The 18,642-nt window shown below is 41.5% G+C and overlaps 1 protein-coding gene across 1 annotated transcript in view; it reads right to left on the bottom strand.

Annotated features, from left to right (window-relative positions):
• ZNF280D (zinc finger protein 280D) overlaps positions 1-14,809 on the bottom strand; it is an 81,336-nt gene extending 66,527 nt beyond the window's left edge. The window contains exons 1-2 of the mRNA XM_024204951.3: positions 14,669-14,809; positions 6,583-6,731 (exon numbers count right to left, since the gene is read on the bottom strand). Coding sequence (XP_024060719.2) covers positions 6,583-6,724 — 142 coding nt within the window. The 5' untranslated portion in view covers positions 6,725-6,731; positions 14,669-14,809. The remainder of the gene's footprint in view (positions 1-6,582; positions 6,732-14,668) is intronic.
• Positions 14,810-18,642: the final 3,833 nt, after the last annotated feature.

Below are 18,642 nucleotides of genomic sequence, written 5' to 3'. Positions count from 1 at the left end.
TTAAAAAACAGGCTGGACAACCAATTGTCAGGGATGGTCTAGGTTTACTTGTTCCTGCATCATTGGAGGGGGCTAGATTTGATGACCTCTCAAGGTCCTTTCAAGACCTACATTTCTACGATTCTGTGATCTTTAACAAGACCCTATGTTTTTCTAAAACATCCAGAAAATGCTCCTGATTAATAACTACAGATGTTTACATCAAATGGGACTACTCACATGAATAAAGACTGCATTTAGGAGTAAGAGTTGCAGGATCAGGCCTTATGTTTGCAAACATATGTGCTCGTGCAGACCTGTTGGCAAATCCTGTTATCTAAACATCAACATTAATTCCATTCTGGAATTCAAACTAAGAACTTGCTCAAGCCATTTAGTGAAATACTAGAAGAATCCATTCTGGCAGTTGTAGCTCACAAAGCATATTTTCACCTTAAGGCATTTTGGTATAAACATTCGGTTTGTATTCTGTATGTCTGAAACATTTAATGGCTTGCACATAAGACATATCACTAAAAAGAATATAGATTCAGAATGAATAGTTTAAAAAAGGAAAACAAATTCCATGGAGGCTTATGACTGAATCCACATAATCAATCTACAGCTTGTAATTTCAACGTGGACTTTTAATTTGTATTTTACTACAACTAATCACTATCAAAACTTTATTTTTACAGTGTTGTAGCAAGCAAGTTTAATAAACTACATTTTATCTAAGAAATATAAGTAGAATATTGTTTTTAGCCAACAACAGCAGCCTACAATCATACCATATAAGACTGTTATTGTGTCACATATTAAACTAAGCAGCACAGGGGCTGGTCAGTAGTAGGATGAGCTATAGGAAATTGTATAGGTAACTCAATAAATGGTACTCTTCCTTTCCAGACAAAGCTGAACTAATGCTGTAGTATGGCAAAAGGGAGCAATTTACTGTGGGAGGCGCTATTTCAGGAAGTAAAATCAAGCTCCTCTTCTACTCTCTCAGACTTCCCATGCCACTTTGTACATTAGATGCATTAATCACTGTATTCTGGACAAACCCAATGTTTAAAGTATGGATATATACTTCAAAAATACAAGTCCATACAAAAGTGATTAGAAATGGCATCCTGCAGTTTCCCTAGTTCCCTAGTGGAAGCTCTTAATGGTTCTACATCAAATTTGCTCAGTTTACAAGTAAATAGGGATAAACACAATTGTGGTCATTCTGACTTGCTTATCACCAACAGTAATCAAGATTCTGAACATTGAAACCTTCTTATTGTGCTGATAATGGACAAGCCAGAGAATGGTCCCTTGAAATGTGTGTTAACTACTTATACTAAGCAATCTGTTCCACCTTGTATTTAGCTGTGACACTGTGAGTATGTTTACCAGACCTGAAGAAGAGCTCTGTGTAAGCTCAAAAGCTTGTCTCTCTCATCAACAGAAGCTGATTCAATAAAAGATATTACCTCACCCAATCTTGTCTCTCTAATAAGCCAGAGAAGAATCTAATTCACTCTCCCATAGCTATGTTCACGCTATTTGGCAGAGTAATTGTATATTACCGAGGCAGCGAGTCTGTGGAGCAACAAGGGGGACAGAGTGTGGGAAGAACTGGATAAAGGCAGACACTGTAGGTCAATGTCTTGGATCCCCATTCCTGGAGCTGAGTCTGGTTACATCAGAATCTCAGATTTCATTTAAAAGAAAGTATATCCTTCAGAAGAGCAAAGAAAATCTTGAAGACACAACACAAGCAATGCAAAGAAGTCTGCCTTATTCTGCAGACAGCCAGAAATAATATTTCGCTGGTATGAAATACCCAGTGCATCTCAATGACTTGTAATTCCAAGATCCACTGTTATTGGAGGTTCCGCCAGGGTATCAACCCAACAGAGGACTCTGTGCATGGCAGAAGGAGAAGAGTACAGTGGTCCCAGCCCATCCACACTAGCAGATACACCATGGATGCAGAGGGCCCTCTCTGCTGCCACTACTGCCTCTTTGCAAAGAGACGGGAACCCTCCTGCTAAATCTCCTGCTCCCAGTGGGAGTTTCCTTGCTGTTGCTCTAAGGAAACAGAAAAGGGCCCCATGCCACTGCCTCTCTGGAACTTCCCGCTGCTATCATTCCAAGCGTGGGGCAAGGGCTCAGGGCTTTAGCCACAGCAACCATTACAGAGAACACTATGTCATGGTGTGCTTAGGGTCACAGATTGACTTAATCCAGGCCCAAGTACAGAGCCAGAAACTTCTCAATTATAACCTGATTCCTCCAGTGATTTGCTGTATCACCTTGGGTAAGTCACTTAACTAATTCACTCTCTCACTTTCCCTCTCTGTAAACTGGGAATTAATGTTGACCTACTAAACAATCCTCTGTCACCTCTGTGAAGTGTTTATACAGCACATAAAACATGTACATTTCTTAATATTTTTATCTTTAAAAGAGAAATGGAAAAACAACAGTGAAATGGTCAATGAAAATTATTTGTTCCAAGTTATAAATAAGAACTCTTCACTTAAAGAAAGCCCACATACTTATTAAGGAATGCCACTTCCTCACACTTATAGTGTCAAGTTATGTCCTAATATTCATTTTGTTTCCCTAGACTTGTATGATCATTTTTTCAACAACATTATCAGATAGGAATATAGTCATCTAGGGCTTGATCCAAAGCTCAGTGAAGTGAATGGGAAGTGAAGTGAATGATTCCATTGACTTCAGGGTGGGGTGGGGTTAGGCCCCTCATTCAGTTACATCTGGAAAAAGTGTGGCTACAAAATTAGTATTCCACGTTTTCAGTTTTTACCTATTTTCACTGATAAATTACCTGTTCTTTTATTAAAGTTCAGTTTTTACTGATTTACACCCCTTTATCAATTCACTCAGTATTTTTTCGGGTACTTATTTTTGTTAATCACTAAAGCTTTATGTGACTGTTGTATTCTGCAGCTCTGAGACTGAAGCAGTTCCACAGTGTAAAACACAGAACACACACACGGTGAAAGTCAGAAAATCAAACAATGTTAATACTGTGCTATGACTGGCTCACAAGGAGACACTGCTCACCTATTTCTTTGTGTCTGTTTAGTGTGGCACTGAATTTAAACAATCAGTCCTCCACAACTAAAGATATGTAATGCCCCTTATCCACCTCCTGTAGTGCCAATCTCCTTACGGGTTTGGATGGATCAGCCTGGGCTCCTCTGGATCCCCACACAGGCAGTCCCACCCTTTCTGTGGCTGGCTCCAAACTTCCTCCTTCCTGGGCTCCCAGGGGAGTGCATCTCACTCCAGGAGCTTTCACCAGGACTTTAATGAAAAAGAGGATACAGCACGATTGTGTCAATGAATTTGTGCATGCTCTTTGTTTCACCAGACAGCCACTGTTAATAGCAGGGAGACCTACTGGTGACTTTGTGCAACATTACTACAGCAGAAAAACCTTTCCTAATGCAGACAACCTCACTCGTAAATATCTGAAAGAAAATGACCATGCTTTAGTATCTAAATTGATGGAAATGTGGTGTCTAGTTTGATTTCTCACAAGTCTCCTGATGCTTTGAACCGTCCGATTTTTGGCGTTTTGCTTTCATTTTTTTAATTTCAAAGCGAATAAACCTGCATGGTTTTGTCTTGATGTGACATTCATCTCCTCTGCTGATAGTTTTGTTGACAGAACAGTAACTGACATGTTTGAGATGTACCAACTAACTTGGGAAAATGTAGCCACAACTAACACAGATTCTGCTTCCCAGATGGCTAAGTTTGCACAGGAGATTAAACTCAATCAGAAACTGGAACTGCTACGTATTACCTGTCCTGCTCATCTGATTAACGTTGCGCTGTCAGCAGCTACGGCTACAGAAGAAATGAAAGATGTGGAATCTTGCATCACTGGATTCAGGGCCGTTTTCAAGCATGCAAACAAGTTGAAGGCTTTGTTTTACACAGTGCGAGACGAGTGCAGAGCCAACTGCCGATAACCTACCTGTTGTGTCAGATCAGTGGATGAACTTGTATTTTGCTGCCTGTCATGTGAACATGTGGACTGTGCTAATGCATCTCCTCAGTTTGTTGGTTCTAAAAGGAGAAACTCTAAAGAGACTGGCAAATAATCAAAATGACCGCCAGATTCTGCGCATCATTGTTGAAAATGTGGAATCACTGAGTGACACACAGAAAACACTGGAGTTTTCTCCAACTACTTGCAACATGTTTGCCAATACAGATGTTTACCGGATCCTGACAACCAAAACATCAGCTGAACTGAGCATAAAAGTTGCAGGAGAAACATATGGCAAAAAAACCCAGTTGTTTCTGGAAATCCTTCCCACCCCGGAACATGAGAGAACCAAAAAAGAGTTCAAAACCTTCAACACAACACTCAGTGAGAAATGGGAGACAACCATGTCCCGTAATCTGAATCCAGAAGTATTTGGTGCCGAAGATTCTTTTTGGAAAGTCATCCAAGTGTTGCATCCCTTCCTCAAGGTGAATTTTGCAGCAGACTATGACCATTATGCCAGAGTGTTTCCATTTGCCATTAAAGATGAAATTTCAACTCTGAACGGGAAATTTAATAATTACATGAACTTGCCTAACCTAGGCAATGCAAAACTGGATGTGCTAGCTTTTTGAAAGTCATCAAGACACCCTTCCCAACTCCAGCCAAGTGGCACAGCGAGCTTTGAGTGTACCCCCCGGATCTTTTGATTCAGATCACATATTTTCAAAGTTGGACTATCTCCAAGACAACAAGAGGCTCAACATGAGTGAGGATATTTTGAAGAAAATTATGGGAGCATACACAAACCAGGATTTCTGGAAAAACCACTAGCTCTGAGAGAGACAAAATATACCTTTGTACACTAAAAAAAGGTTTCAATTATACTGTAGTAAAATGTGTTTTTTGTTTTTCTTTTTCCCCCCTAATTTTTCCTAATTTTTAACTTTTAACCCAATTTCATCCCAATTTTAATGTCTGGAAAATAAACACTGAAAAATTCCTGGATTTTTTTTTAAATAAAAACTGAAAACATGAAACACTAAAAATAAGTTAGCTCACTGAATTATTTTTTCCAGTCCTATATACTACTGCCATTTTATGCCAAATAGGTATATTCCATATTAACACCATCTATACGTAAAATACACAGATTCCTACTGAAATGTCCCACACTGACAGATTTGCACAACAACCAGCAAGTCTACATTACAATGTACAAGGACTAATCAACTCTTCAAAAAAATATATAGCATGGTATAGAATATTTTTTTTAAAAATACATCAGGATAATCCAGCATGCCATGTAACTATTTATTTTAAATGGTCTTTTGAAAGCTGTGCTTTAATCCACATCTTAAAATTATTATAACACAAATTTGGTCAACTTTTCATTTTTAAGATATTGTTTGGAAGACACAGTATGTGGAACATTACCCAAATAACATTTTTTCCCAACATTTTCTAAAAAATATCCTTTCCAGTTCAAGCCATCTTTGACACCCCCAAGGTTATCTCTGCAGATAACTTGATATCCCAGATTCTCAACCAATATAATTTCAAATTCCCAGGAGGATAAACCCTTAAAAAGTACATATTTTAAATGAGACTACTATCTTAACATCAATGGTAATATACTACCAATGCTTCTTTAATATTTAAAAAGTGAACAGTAGGGATTTTTAAAATACCAAAAGTATCATTTAAAATACAATTTACTACCCCCAAATAAGTAACAGAAAGTGATATAGATACATAGACGTCAGTACACAGAGTTTTTAGAAGATTACAAATACTTAAATTTTAAAATAAAAACGTAACAAAAATCATTTTCTCTTTTACTTACCTGCCAAGGCCCAAGTACAGGACAAACATGGAATTCTGACACAGCTGATGGCATCATAATCACCTAACTCATTCCCTGCACTAGGAGAAAACTACAGAACTTGATAAACATGAACTCTTACTTCAACTGAATTAATATCAGATTATTAATAGCAACATCTTTATTTGACACAGGTTCCTTGAAGTGATTATTTCTATATTAACACTCTCCCCTTCTCTGATTATGTCTTTTGCAGACACAGGGTATCTGCCTTTCCCTTATTAGAAAAGTGTCCAGCCATTTAGATAGGATTGCACTGATAGAAAGACTTTCTTTTTCAGTTAGTTCTTTTTAAAAGGATGGTTTACATTGATGTACATTATGTCTGTCTAGGCCCGCTCCAATCTTCACTACAAAGACAACCAGGTTGAAGACTTCAGTTATAACATTACTTCATTCTGTCATGTAAATTGTACCTTAACCAAGCTCCCGAAGTATACTAAAGCCTTCAAATGTCCTTTCTTTAACCTGAGGGACAAAGGGTAGGCAACTGTGTTGTACTTGGATCCCAGGAGACAGTTGTATTTTTAGTGTATAGATGATCAGGAATTAAAAGAATTTAAATTTATTAGCTCTTATCTGACAATACAAAATCTAGTCTTTTCAAAAGAAATTTTTTAAATTACTACTTCCATTCTTCATCATACCAAGAATATATATTTAAAAGGTTTGTTTTATAATGTAGAAAATGCTATCTTACATGTACTGGCCGGTTTGGAGCTCGAAATCTCCCCAATGAAGATTGGCTCATCATCATCATCATCATCCTCCTCAACTTCTTTCACTCTCTTTTGCCATGGTTCTAGCTCCTCCTCCTCACATTCCATAAACAGTTCTGCCATTTTGGTACTAGATAATAAAAAATAATCATACAAGCGTGTCATGGAAAGTAGAGGGGGGGGGGAACGGCCAAATAACCCACACCTTTCAATAATAAAATTATTGTGTTTGATGCAAACATGACCACAGAACACTCTTATGAGTTGTAGCCTTCATACAGATACAGATTATGAGGAGTTTGATATTGCTTCCATTGATATGAGTGGTCTCTAGTATTGGGCGCCAGGTACTTAAATACTTTAGGGCAGACCTATTAAAACCCACCTCTGCTCATTCTCCTTGCTTTATCATTCCCTTTGCATCCTCCTCCACTCTTGCAATCATTTTATTCTTTTTATTCCCACACACTTTGCAACATCCAGAACTAAATCCCTCTTTCTATGTGCCAAAAGTCCTAAAGCTCCTTCAAATCACTCCTTCAAACCAACTTCTGTCTTGTTTCCTACTACTGACACCCAGTTACAGGGCCAAATCTACACTGGAGCTCTCACTATTGATTGACAAGATGCCCTTGGCATTATCATCACCTTCCTTTAGACTTGCTCTAAGAAAGGCACCATTGTTTTCACCGCAGCATCTTGCCTTATCTACTTGTGGAGATTTCCCACTGGCAGTGCACCAATTGGAAATTAAGCAAAAGCTCAGTGCAGACCCTGCCATGTTGTCCATTCCTCACTTCTCACCCTAGTGCAGTCTCTACTAGAATATGAGAATTCATATGATTTCTCTATGTATTTTGTCTTGCACTATTTTTCTTTGGTTTAACCCTTTTCTGTCTTTTTTTATCCACTTATTTTCTCTAGCCTCATGATCTGTCTAAATTAGAGACTGTCAACTCTTTAGGGAAGGGACCATTGTTTTTAATTTCTGTAATGTGCCACATGAGGCAAATGGACTTACAATTTGTTCAGCCCTGGCCTACACTTTATACTTAAAAGAATTATGAAATATTATAAGACAGGAATACAGTCTTTAATGCATGAAAACATCATTAAGAAACAGATCAAATAACTGTTCAACTGAACAAGTTAAAACAAGATCTTATTACCACCAAACTGGAAATCTGAATTGTGCCTATATCTTGTTCTTTCTCCACCACAGTTTCATCTCTTTAGTCCCATGATAGTACAGGTCTAAATTTATTGACACAGAGAAAGAACTTCCTTATTTTAAAGACTCCTGATTTTTATTGAATTTTAAATAAGTTCTGCGTAAAGAATTCAAAACTATCCTAGAAACAAGTGTTTCACATTCAACTATCTGGCAGCATCAATGAGAGCAGGAAAAAAACAACCCAAACACATTTGACTTTAGTTAAACGCAATCCTTAGCTGCCTAAATCACTAGATGCAGCAATAAGAGGTAGCCACAAAATAGGTGCTTATGGCTCTCTGATCCTGAGGCCCATTATATGCTAGCTATGGCACAGCCTGCACTAAGCTACAATAGCTGGTAATGTTTCCCAAAGGGGCCTTTATGCCAGCATGGGATTGCCAGAGCACAGAAGTACCATCCCCAGCTCCCTTTGGATGGTGGAGTAATCTATACCTCAAAATTGATTTATTCCCCCACAACAGGAATCCTCGGCATGGCAATTATGTCAGTTTTGCACTCCCCAACTTGTGCTGCAGAATGCACAAAAGGGCCAAAGATTGTGCACTTAGCATATAGTCATGTTTCCCAAGCATTAAACTTACTATATTATAGTAACGTAAATTGGGATGGGGAGGTGATGTTAATAAATGGGGATTTGATCAACACAAAGTATACTGAATGCTACTGTGATGAAATGTATACATTTTATTTGAAAAGCACAGTGTAACTTCCGCCAAGCTTTCATCATATAATCTGAGCAAAGCTTGAATCCTCTGAGGAGTTTCAAGAATACTGGTTAATTAAAAACTGGCTAAAGAAAGAGTTCACTTTCTGAGCCTCATGAATTTTTAGGCCCTTCTATTCTGAAAATTACATCCTGCAGAAAGTAAAACCATGAGTTCATGGTGAGAGTTTGAGAGCTCCCTGGGGTTATAATTTTTTTTTAAATTACCAAAACAAATCACTCATCATAAATGATTTTTATACATTATGGAAGCCAATGGAGAAAGTTTTTTACGTTGGCTACTTTCATTCTCCAATATAGCATGTGTAAGACTTCCTAAATAGTATAGGGAAAAGATGTAAAACTGCTCTTTGACATATGCTGCCAAAAAACATTCCTGCAATATATTGGGATCTAATACGGTGGGCGGGGAATGGATTTGGCTAGATAAATGGTCTTTATATTGTGTCAGAAAAGATCTTCAACACAATAATGGTTACTTTGCCAAAGACTGGGACCTGTGTGAAATTGTTCAGTTGGTTCAGAAGCATCCACAATCAGGATAATTGAAATAGTAAGTTGTTGCTTTATCTGAAACCACAACCCGTGTCAAATTTGTCAGCCAGTTAAAGAAAACTAACTGAACAGCTTCACCACCAGGATCACCACATATAGTCAGTACAAGAGTTCCTTGAATTGTATAAGCAGTTTATTTAAGTACATCTTCAGCAAAGTATTCCACTGCTTTGACAAAGACCCTGTTTTGTGTGAAAGGAATCGTTGCTGTGAAGATTCTTTGCTTCCTTAAATTATTCAGCTAGCTCAAAAGCTTCACTCCTGAACCAGCTGAACAGAGCAGGTTGAAAAGTTTTGTCAAACAACTTTTCTGAAAAAAGAAGTTTCTAAAAACCCTGTTTATTTAAAAATGTTCATAAACAGACCATATTTTATTTGAAAATTTTCAACCAGCTCCACTGTTTCATTTTATACATTCACTTGTGAATGTCCGTTAATGGGGGTGATATCAGAACAAAGTTAATGTACAGGCTTCCCTACTGCACTGAAAAATTTCCACAAGTTTATTGTTTTTTCCTACTGCAGTACTGGAAAGACTTCATTATCCATATTTGCTCCAGAAACACTTCTGGATTAGTTTGTGATCTCATGACCTCTGAAACTATCTCCACACATTCAGCTGGTCAGATTTTGGTGACTGAAAATAAACTTCTATCATGGTTGCACCATTGCCTCCTATAGTTCATGTCGCAGATCAATCACATGTGAAGGCATTTTGGTGGTCTGCTTATGATGATTAATGGACTTAATTTTAATACTGAGTTCTTTGTAAGGAGTATTTTAAACCAGAGCCCCAATATCAATGGCTTGCTAGGACAGGATGATTCCTTGTTCTTGAATATATAAACTGTGGTATGTAAGCATATGTGATCAAGTGTCTAGATATGCTATCTTTATGTTAGCTCTAGTATACTGAGGGACAGATAGCTCAGTGGTTTGAGCATTAGCCTATTAAACCCAGGGTTGTGAGTTCAATCCTTGAAGGAGCCACTTAGGGATCTGGGGCAAAATCAGTACTTAGTCCTGCTAGTGAAGGTAGGGGGCTGGACTCAATGACCTTTCTAGGTCCCTTCCAGCTCTATGAGAGAGGTACATCTCCATATATTATATTAATCTCCCTGTTGTCAAAAAACTCCATTTAGGACATTTTAGACATATTTAGAGTCTGTTAATTTCCTTTACCCTTTGGACATAGTACAGCAATAGACCTGGTTTCATTAGCTGATACTCTCCTAGGAACAAACAATGACCAGGCATTGAAGCCACTTTTCTTTTCTTTTTTTAATCAGCCTTTATTAAAGTCAATCATGTGTTTGTGCACACAAACTGTGAAAAGAGCATGAGGCATGTTTCTGACCGGTTCTTGAATAACAGATCCCAGGGAATGGTTTTGGGTACTCATTTTAGCTACTGCAAGACTATTCTTGTCAACCCTTTGTTCAGCAAGTGAAAGAGAAGGGAAAAGACACACATGGGCTAGAGTGCTACTGCTATGCAAATGACAGCCATTTTACCCAAATTATCTGCCTTATTTCTATCAGATCCATTGCTTTTCCAACATTTGGCCAAGATTAAAACATGAATGAGAGCTGCTTGAACCTTAATCTGAGTAAGGGGGTAGCAATGTTAGAAATTGTGAAGGGGTGGGTGGGAGAAGTATCTGGCAAATACATCTGGGACTGCTTCTATTTTTATTAATGAGGGAGTAAATCCACCCTTTATTCGAAAGGTTGGCTGTTTCACATGCTTGTGAATCCCAAGCTGCTTCTACAATCTTAGGTGGTATTGCTGGCCAAAAGCACTTTGAAACAAATGGATACACATGCCTAGCCATATGCAAGTGTCAGACTCAGACTTCGGATCAGCTATCCTTGACTTTAGTCTGGCAGTCACAAATTACTGCAGTGCACTTGACTCTTGAAGACCATCTAGAAGCTTCAGGTAGTGCAGTTAACATTCAGCAAAGCTAACTGATGAAAAGATATTAGCCACAGGGCACATTACATCAGATTTACCAACTTTTTTTTTTTTTTTAATAAATCACTTCTGGTCGCAATCCAAGATGTTGACTTTAATGAGACTCTATATATTGGATGAAAAGTTACAATAACAGAAAGTTTAGGTTGCGGTCACACACAAAATTTAGAAAATGCCAGATTTAATATTGCCCACACACCCTTAATACTGCCCCCTTAATGTGTCTATACCATGTACTGAATCAAGCACGGATCTTGTGGGAATAAAAATTGTATGTGATCATATAATTCAAGACTGTATCATAATGTATACGCACTAGGTCGCAAAATCAAAATTGCACAAGCAACTGTAAATGCAGCACTTCCTAACTCTGAGTCCTTGTTTTTGCACCCAGAAGAGTGCCCTTCTAACAGCTTTTTTTAAGGCAAGTTCCCAAGGTAGGGTTTTGGGGCGGCAAGCTGCTGGGTTTTGTTATTTTTTTTTTTTTTTTTTTACCTTTTATTTAAAAATACCAATAATTAAAAAGGCAAGGCATCTGCAAGACCGGTTTGCTTTCTTCTCTATTAAGTTTCCCTTCTTCTCAGTAAGAGGACCTCTTCTGAAATTCACTTCCTTTAATGGTGCAGAGGCAGAATTCACCAGGCTTTAAGGCAATGTGCACCACACATCTCTTTTCTTAGGCTTCTACAAGAGTTAATATGGATATTCACTGACTGGATATTGACTGCATTTTCGAGAATAACTATTATTTGACTTTTGTTTATAAAGCAATTTGTTGAATTAAAACTATACACATTTGCATCAGGAATGTGATTGAGAAATAAATATAGACACAGTAACTCATATACTACAATATAATTGTAGTGGAAATACATATGATAACAGAGTTATTTCCGAGTTATCAAAGATAAGCAAAGGGCCTATATCATCCAGTTAATTTAAAAGTGAGGTCATATGTTGTTTAACACCTCATGTCAAAAACTCCATATCTACCTCTTTCAAGAAGTTTCTTCCACCTTTTCTAGGGATATCCTTAAAATAAAGGACTGATAAGAAAGGCTGTATGAAAGTTGTTGATTTTTTTTTGGTTCAAAACTAACAGTCATTTCAAGTACCATAAAAAAAAGTTTAAAAAAAAATTTGGTAGCAGTGCAATGCCGCGTGCCAGGTCAAAAAGTTATTGAAACTTGCAGAAACAATACAAAATTGTGGCGTGTGTTAAAAGTTTAAGTTTCCGCAGCAAAATCGCAATCTGCACTTTTCTTACAGCCTGACGGACAAATCATCAACACAGCAGTCTATGGTACTGTCATCTTTCAATGGCAAATGAATCAGATATCTTGCTGCATATGCGCCTCACATTTCTTTTACCATAGTACTACTAGCTCATTCAGAACACAAATAGTCTTGTAAAGTTTATGCTTTTTAAATAGGCTAAAGCAGATAACTCATTGCATGAGCCTAGTGGTTTCTCTCAATGTTAACAGAACTATTACCCTTGATCCTAGAAACAGAGAATATATTTAAGCCAAGCAGTGTAGATAATAGGTTTTCAATCTGTGGGTTTTGATAATGTGTGCTGGAGTGATGAGTATGCTATACTTTCCACACTACCAAATGGGAAGTGGGATCCTGACATAGCAAATGTTAAGAACTAAAAGCATCACCTAAACTTAAATCCTATGCATGACAGATTAGAACTGTGGAGTAAACTTTATTTTCTTAGAAACATGGAAGTGTTCTAAGTTTTAACTTTTAAAACAAGTTTCAAGTTTTCTTCATGGAATGACAAAACTTCTCGAAAGAAGAGGATTGCTGAAAAAAATTAAAAATAAGTATGAGCAGCTAGAAAAAAAACCTGGCCAATACTGCTACATTTCTGAACAACAAAAAATTAACACTAGTCATGAATGTTCATTACAGCAGCCACAACTGCATCAACTTTTAGGATGATATTACTCAACTGTAATAATCAGACTGCTTGAGCCTGATGCAAGTCAAAAAATCAACTCCGTATCTTATTGAGCAAAATCAAGTGAAAACTAAGTTCATGATGGAATACGAGTTTTTGCTTCTCTGCATAGCTGTTATATCTCCACTTTAATACCATAGATGTACACTCAGCACAGCTGTAATAGGCTTACTAAATATACATGTTCCCATCCTTATTGTGGAGTGTAATAATAAGTTTGAGTGTTTCCATACTTAAAAGAAACTAAAAAAATTAAAACAGGTGTTTGAGAAATATGAAATAAGAAGTGGGAGAAGGGGGAAGAACTTTTGCAAAACTGTGTGTGTAAACTAAGGCTATAAAAATGTCATCTTTGTTTTTGACATGCCAAGCTACAAAAATGTAAAAAGTTACTGAAATCCTTCAGCAATTTATAGTTGATATGTTACCACACTCAGTGTTCTGAGGAAATTCCAACATGGATAGTTTCCATGGGCCTATAAATCCTTTTATGAAATCAGGAAGCAACTATCCTTGCAGAGAAGAGAATGGAGGCATCTATTTCACGATAGTAAAGCTTTTCAGATTGGCCTTGCTTGTCTGTCAGTTTGTCCAGACAATAGTTAAATTATCTGTGTGATGTAATGACACTGACTGTTAAACTTTAACATTTGCCCTTTAAGAGTTGCTTTAAGAAGCAAAGCTAAATTTTACACCACAAGCCCAAAGTTCAACCTAAATCATCCATCCAGCCACCACTTTACATCTGGTCCACACTACTCCAGTTAGCATGATTTAATGTCATACAGACAATCGACTAGGGCAATGTCATGGTTTGCATGGTCTTGGTTTGTTTTAGAGGCTGTCAAACATTGGGTTAGTGATGAACATACTTAAAAGAAACTAAATGATGAAATTTAAGTTTGATGCAAATTTAAAAAAAAAATTAAGCATCCAACCCAGTGGTGAAACTTCCTTTTAAAAAGCACCTTCCTGCCTCACTGTCATGAGGTGGTAAGTGTCTCCTAAAGAAAGGCAACGTTACCTATTGTAAACAAATGAGAAGTTCTCACCCCAAGCTCAGATGGGTGTGAGGTGAAGCCAGGGCAGGGCGCAAAGAGCCTGGGGCAGCAGTGTGGCTCCCTCTGGAACCGTTCTCTTTAACGTGGCCTCAACATGTCCCTCTGACACTGCGTGACCCCAGGTGTCTGGAACTAGGGCTGGGTTTGGCGTCGGGCAGGAAGGGGGTGTATGGGGATCAGAAGCCTGCTTGCACAGCTAGAAGAACGGGGAGGGAGAATCAGTAACACCCATTCACAACTATACGGGAGGCACCAACAAAGCGCGGACACGGCAGGATGAGCCCGGGAAGCTCCCGTCCCCCGCTTTAAGCGGAGACTAACAGACTCGCTAGAAAGCCTGCGAGTCCCAGAGCTCGCCGGTCCGGGCAAGGGGGGGGCGCTACAAGGCCACGCTCCGAGCCAAGATGGCGTCGGTCTCATAGGCGACAATCCCACCGGTGGCCCACCCGCCGCTAAGCAGCAGCAGCAACTCCCTCCGCACGGGAAGGCCCCGAGCAGGCCGTCCCTGCGCGGAGGGGACAGAAGGAGCGGGCCGGCTTACCGTGCTGCGCGTGTGAAGAGGCCGCGGCAGGCTCGCTCGCTCACTCCCTGACTGACTGGGGGATGGGAGGGGGCGGCTGCGGCGGAGGATCCTCACATTGCCTAGCCGCGGCGCCCAACCTCAGCCTCCTGCTACTGCAGCCGCCGCTACTGGGAAAGGAGGGGGGGTGTTTGCCGAACCCGGCGCGCTGGCTGATGGGTAAAGTGCAGGTCAGCCCCACAGAAGCGCCTTCTTTCCGGCAGGCAGCGGGCTGGGGGCGGGGCGGGGCGGGGCGGGGGAGGCCGGCACAGTGCACGCAGCGCCATGTGCCTGGCCTCACACCCTACAGCGGCGCAGGGCAGGCCTGGCCTGGCCTGTAGGCCGCACCCTCGGAGCTTTCCCTGGCCGGGGGAACTCTACTGCACCTGGGGCAGGACTCAGAGCAAGCCATCCCTCCATACTCTACTCATCACAGCTCCCATAGAGACACAGCCAGTGAGTGGGCTGGGCCACTGATGCCCCACCACCACCCATGGGACACATGCCATCAGGGCCGGCCTTAGGTATGCGCAGACTTTGCAGCTGCACCAAATTGCCCCAAATTCAGTGGCGTAGCCAGGTGGAGGGGAACAGGGGGCAAAAAAAAAAAAAAAAAGGCGCCACCCGCTGTGGCTGTGCTCCGGGTCTTCGGCGGCAGGCCCTTCACTCGCTCCGGGTGTCTTCAGTTGCACTGAAGGTCCCGCTGCTGAAGACCCAGAGCGAGTGAAGGTAGCACCGCCGGGTGAGTAAAATAAAAGCACCACAGCGGGTGGCGCCTTTTTTTTTTTAACCGCTCCCCCGGGTGAGTACAAAGGTGCCAGGAAATTGACAAAGCACCACTTGTGCTCAGTGGGGGAGCAGCTGCTCCACCCCAGCTATGCTATTGCCCAGATTTCGTGGTGCCTTACGCAGCTGCGTGCTTCGTATGTTGCAGTGCCAGCAGCCAGCTCCATCCCCCAGTTAGTCCCCCTGTGGGGTGTTCCCACTGCAAGGGGCAGGGATGTTCCTAGGGGGTTGCGGGGCCAGGGACAACTCCCTCTGCCCCAGCCCCACCTCTTCCTGCCCCCATTTTCCACCTGGGGTGAGCAGATGTACCGATTTTATAGGGACAGTCCCGATTTTTGGGTCTTTTTCTTATATAGGCTCCTATTACCCCCCACCCCCGTCCCAATTTTTCACACTTGCTGTCTGGTCACCCTATTTCCACCCCTTTTCCCAAGCCCCCTCCCCCAGCAATGGACACGCGCCCAGGGGATGAGCAGGGGGCCCTGGTGCTGGCAGCAGGGGTCAGGCCTACCCCTGTTCTCACTGGCCGTGGCAGGAAGCAGAGCAACCCAGCCCCATCCTGCTCCACTCCGCTGGCTCCCTGCTGTGTCGGTGAGTGGGGGGAGGAGGGATGGGGGCGGACCCCAACCCCCTCCCCCGAGCAACACAGCTGGGGCGGGGGGAGCGGAGCGGGCTGGGGCCGGGCCCCCTGCTAATCCCCCGGGCCGCTCTGGGCATGCGGGGCCCCCCAAAGCAGCCCCCCACAGCTCCTGCCTCCGCAGCCCTGCAGGCCTTGAGCGCAGCCCAGACCCTCTGTGGGGGAAGGGGGGGCAAAAGCAGGTGCTCGGGCAGTGTAGGGTATGATAATTGGTAGGAATGGGGCAGCATGAGCTGCCGTCCCATTATTAAGGGACTCAGGCCACCGCATGAACCAAACCCACAGGAAGCCCAAATCACAGAAAGAGACTGATGCCCTGCACCAGGAAGCCTAGATTGCACTGTGTACCAGGTCTACAGATGCAGGATGTATGCCACAGAGTAAGCCAGGTTCACAGCACAGCCAACGGCATCTGTAGCACCAGGCACAGACAGGTCCCTGAGAAAGCCCAGACTGGGACATTGCTTTCCGCACACAATACAACCAACCACAATCACCAGTAACTCCCTGTGTCATATACCTATGATCAGAATATTACCCCACTTCAGGGAAAGTTGTACCTACAGTAAATACAAAGTGCAACAATCTGCCAAGTATAGCGAACTAATGGAATGCAAAATATGAAACTTTAACACTACATGTACATTGTATAATAGCTGTATGCACGTTTTCATTAACAGGTATAAAATGAGTGAAAATGAGAAAAATATTTAAATCTGACAATATTCATGTCTCAATATTTGCATATATATTTGTTATTGTTCATGTAACTTGTTTAGTGTGCTTGGCTCTATACAAAAACCCAGAAGTAATCTGGGAATTTAAAATCTAAGAGCCTGATCCTGCAGTCCGATGTGCACAATGGATCCTTACAGACATGTAGAGTCCCACTATAGTTGACAGGACTCCACATGGAAGTAAGGATTTGCCCACATGTATCAAATATCAGAATGTGAGGGTCCAGCCTTGCAAACCTTTACTCAACTAGGTACAACAACCTTATTTATTTTAGTGGTACTACTCGTGGCCTAAAGGATCAGGCCTTACACAGTGAGGAAAAAAAACTCAACAGAGACTAGTGGCAGTTTCTATCTTAGACCATTTCCCCCATCTCGTTTTAATATGATGGAAAATAGCATTTTTACTAAGTTCAGTTAATACTCTTATGTAAAATTTTCTGAGTCAGAATGAAAAGGACCAACTTTAAGACATTCAACCTTTCACATGCCTTTCCTGCTGTCTATTGCTATTCCTCCCCCAGAGGACAAGGCTGCTCCACCCCAAATATTATGGAGGTGATTAGAGTTCTATGATTAAGCTTGAATCTAGACTTCCACTCTAAGCCCTATTTTCTACCCTACAACAACACTGCATACAACTATTTCCTACCCTGTAATTTTAGAAGAAGGTAACAGATTGGTTTCCAATTTGTTATTCCTATTACAGGGTGTAAAAATACCCCCCCCCTGAGAATTTGAAATATACAGGACTGAAGGATATTTATATGCTACTTAATTCAAAATTACCTGTGTGCTAGATTATTCCCCAGTGTCTTTTTTTTTTTCAGCCCACACATTCTGAAAACCTACTGCTGCTGTCAACTTCCATAGTTGCACTCAAATGCCACTCACAGCACAGGTTTCTTCTCACATATGGGCATTTTCCAGAAGAGAAAAATTATTGACTTAAGACATAGTGAGTAGGAAGAGATCAGGCTAGACAAAACACTTTAAACTGGGAAGTGTCCTGTTTGTTTCATACTGTTCTGTATGATTTTGAAAGACTCTAGAAGTTTTTCAGAAGAAGAAAACACAGTTCAATAATACTTTATTTTATAAACTGTACAGCCTCTGACTGCAGCATTCAACTGTTTTAATAATGAGCCCATCCTATCCCTCTTGCAATCCCATCTCATTCACTATGCACCTTCCAATTTTTGCAACAAGTGAGGCTGGGTTTTAAAGATAACAGCCTCCTTTACTACACAACCCTGATTCCTCCCCAGAGCAGGTACAGCCTATGCACGAAATAATAGGCACCAACTCCATGGGTGCTCTGGGGCTGGAGCACCCACAGGGAAAAATTAGCAGGTGCTCCACACTCACTGGCAGGCAAGCTCCGCCCCGCCTCTTTTCCGCCTTCTCCCCTGAGCGCACTGCGTCCCTGCTCCTCCCAGTGCTTCCCACCCACCAGCCGCCTAACAGCTGTTTGGCGGCACTTAGGACTTTCCAGGAGGGAGTGGGAGGAGTGGGGATGCAGTGTGCTCAGGGGAGGAGGCAGAGAAGAGACGGGGCAGGGGCAGGGACTTGGGGGAAAGGGGTGGAATGGGGGCAGGGCTGGGATGGGAAAAGGTGGGTCGGGACAGGGACTTTGGGGAAGGGGGTGGAATGGGGGCGGGGCAAGGGCAGTGCAGGGGCAGGAAGAGGCGATGCAGAGGCAGGGCCAGGATCGGGGGGGGGTCGAGCACCCACCAGGCAGAGGGGAAGTCTGCGCCTATGCACGAAATGATGTAGGGGGTCCTGTGGAAAAAGTA

The sequence above is a fragment of the Terrapene carolina genome, unplaced genomic scaffold (assembly GCF_002925995.2).
Source record: "Terrapene carolina triunguis isolate 2854851 unplaced genomic scaffold, T_m_triunguis-2.0 Scaffold67, whole genome shotgun sequence".
NCBI lineage: Eukaryota > Metazoa > Chordata > Testudines > Emydidae > Terrapene > Terrapene triunguis.
This window is presented reverse-complemented; position numbering and strand designations above follow the sequence as displayed.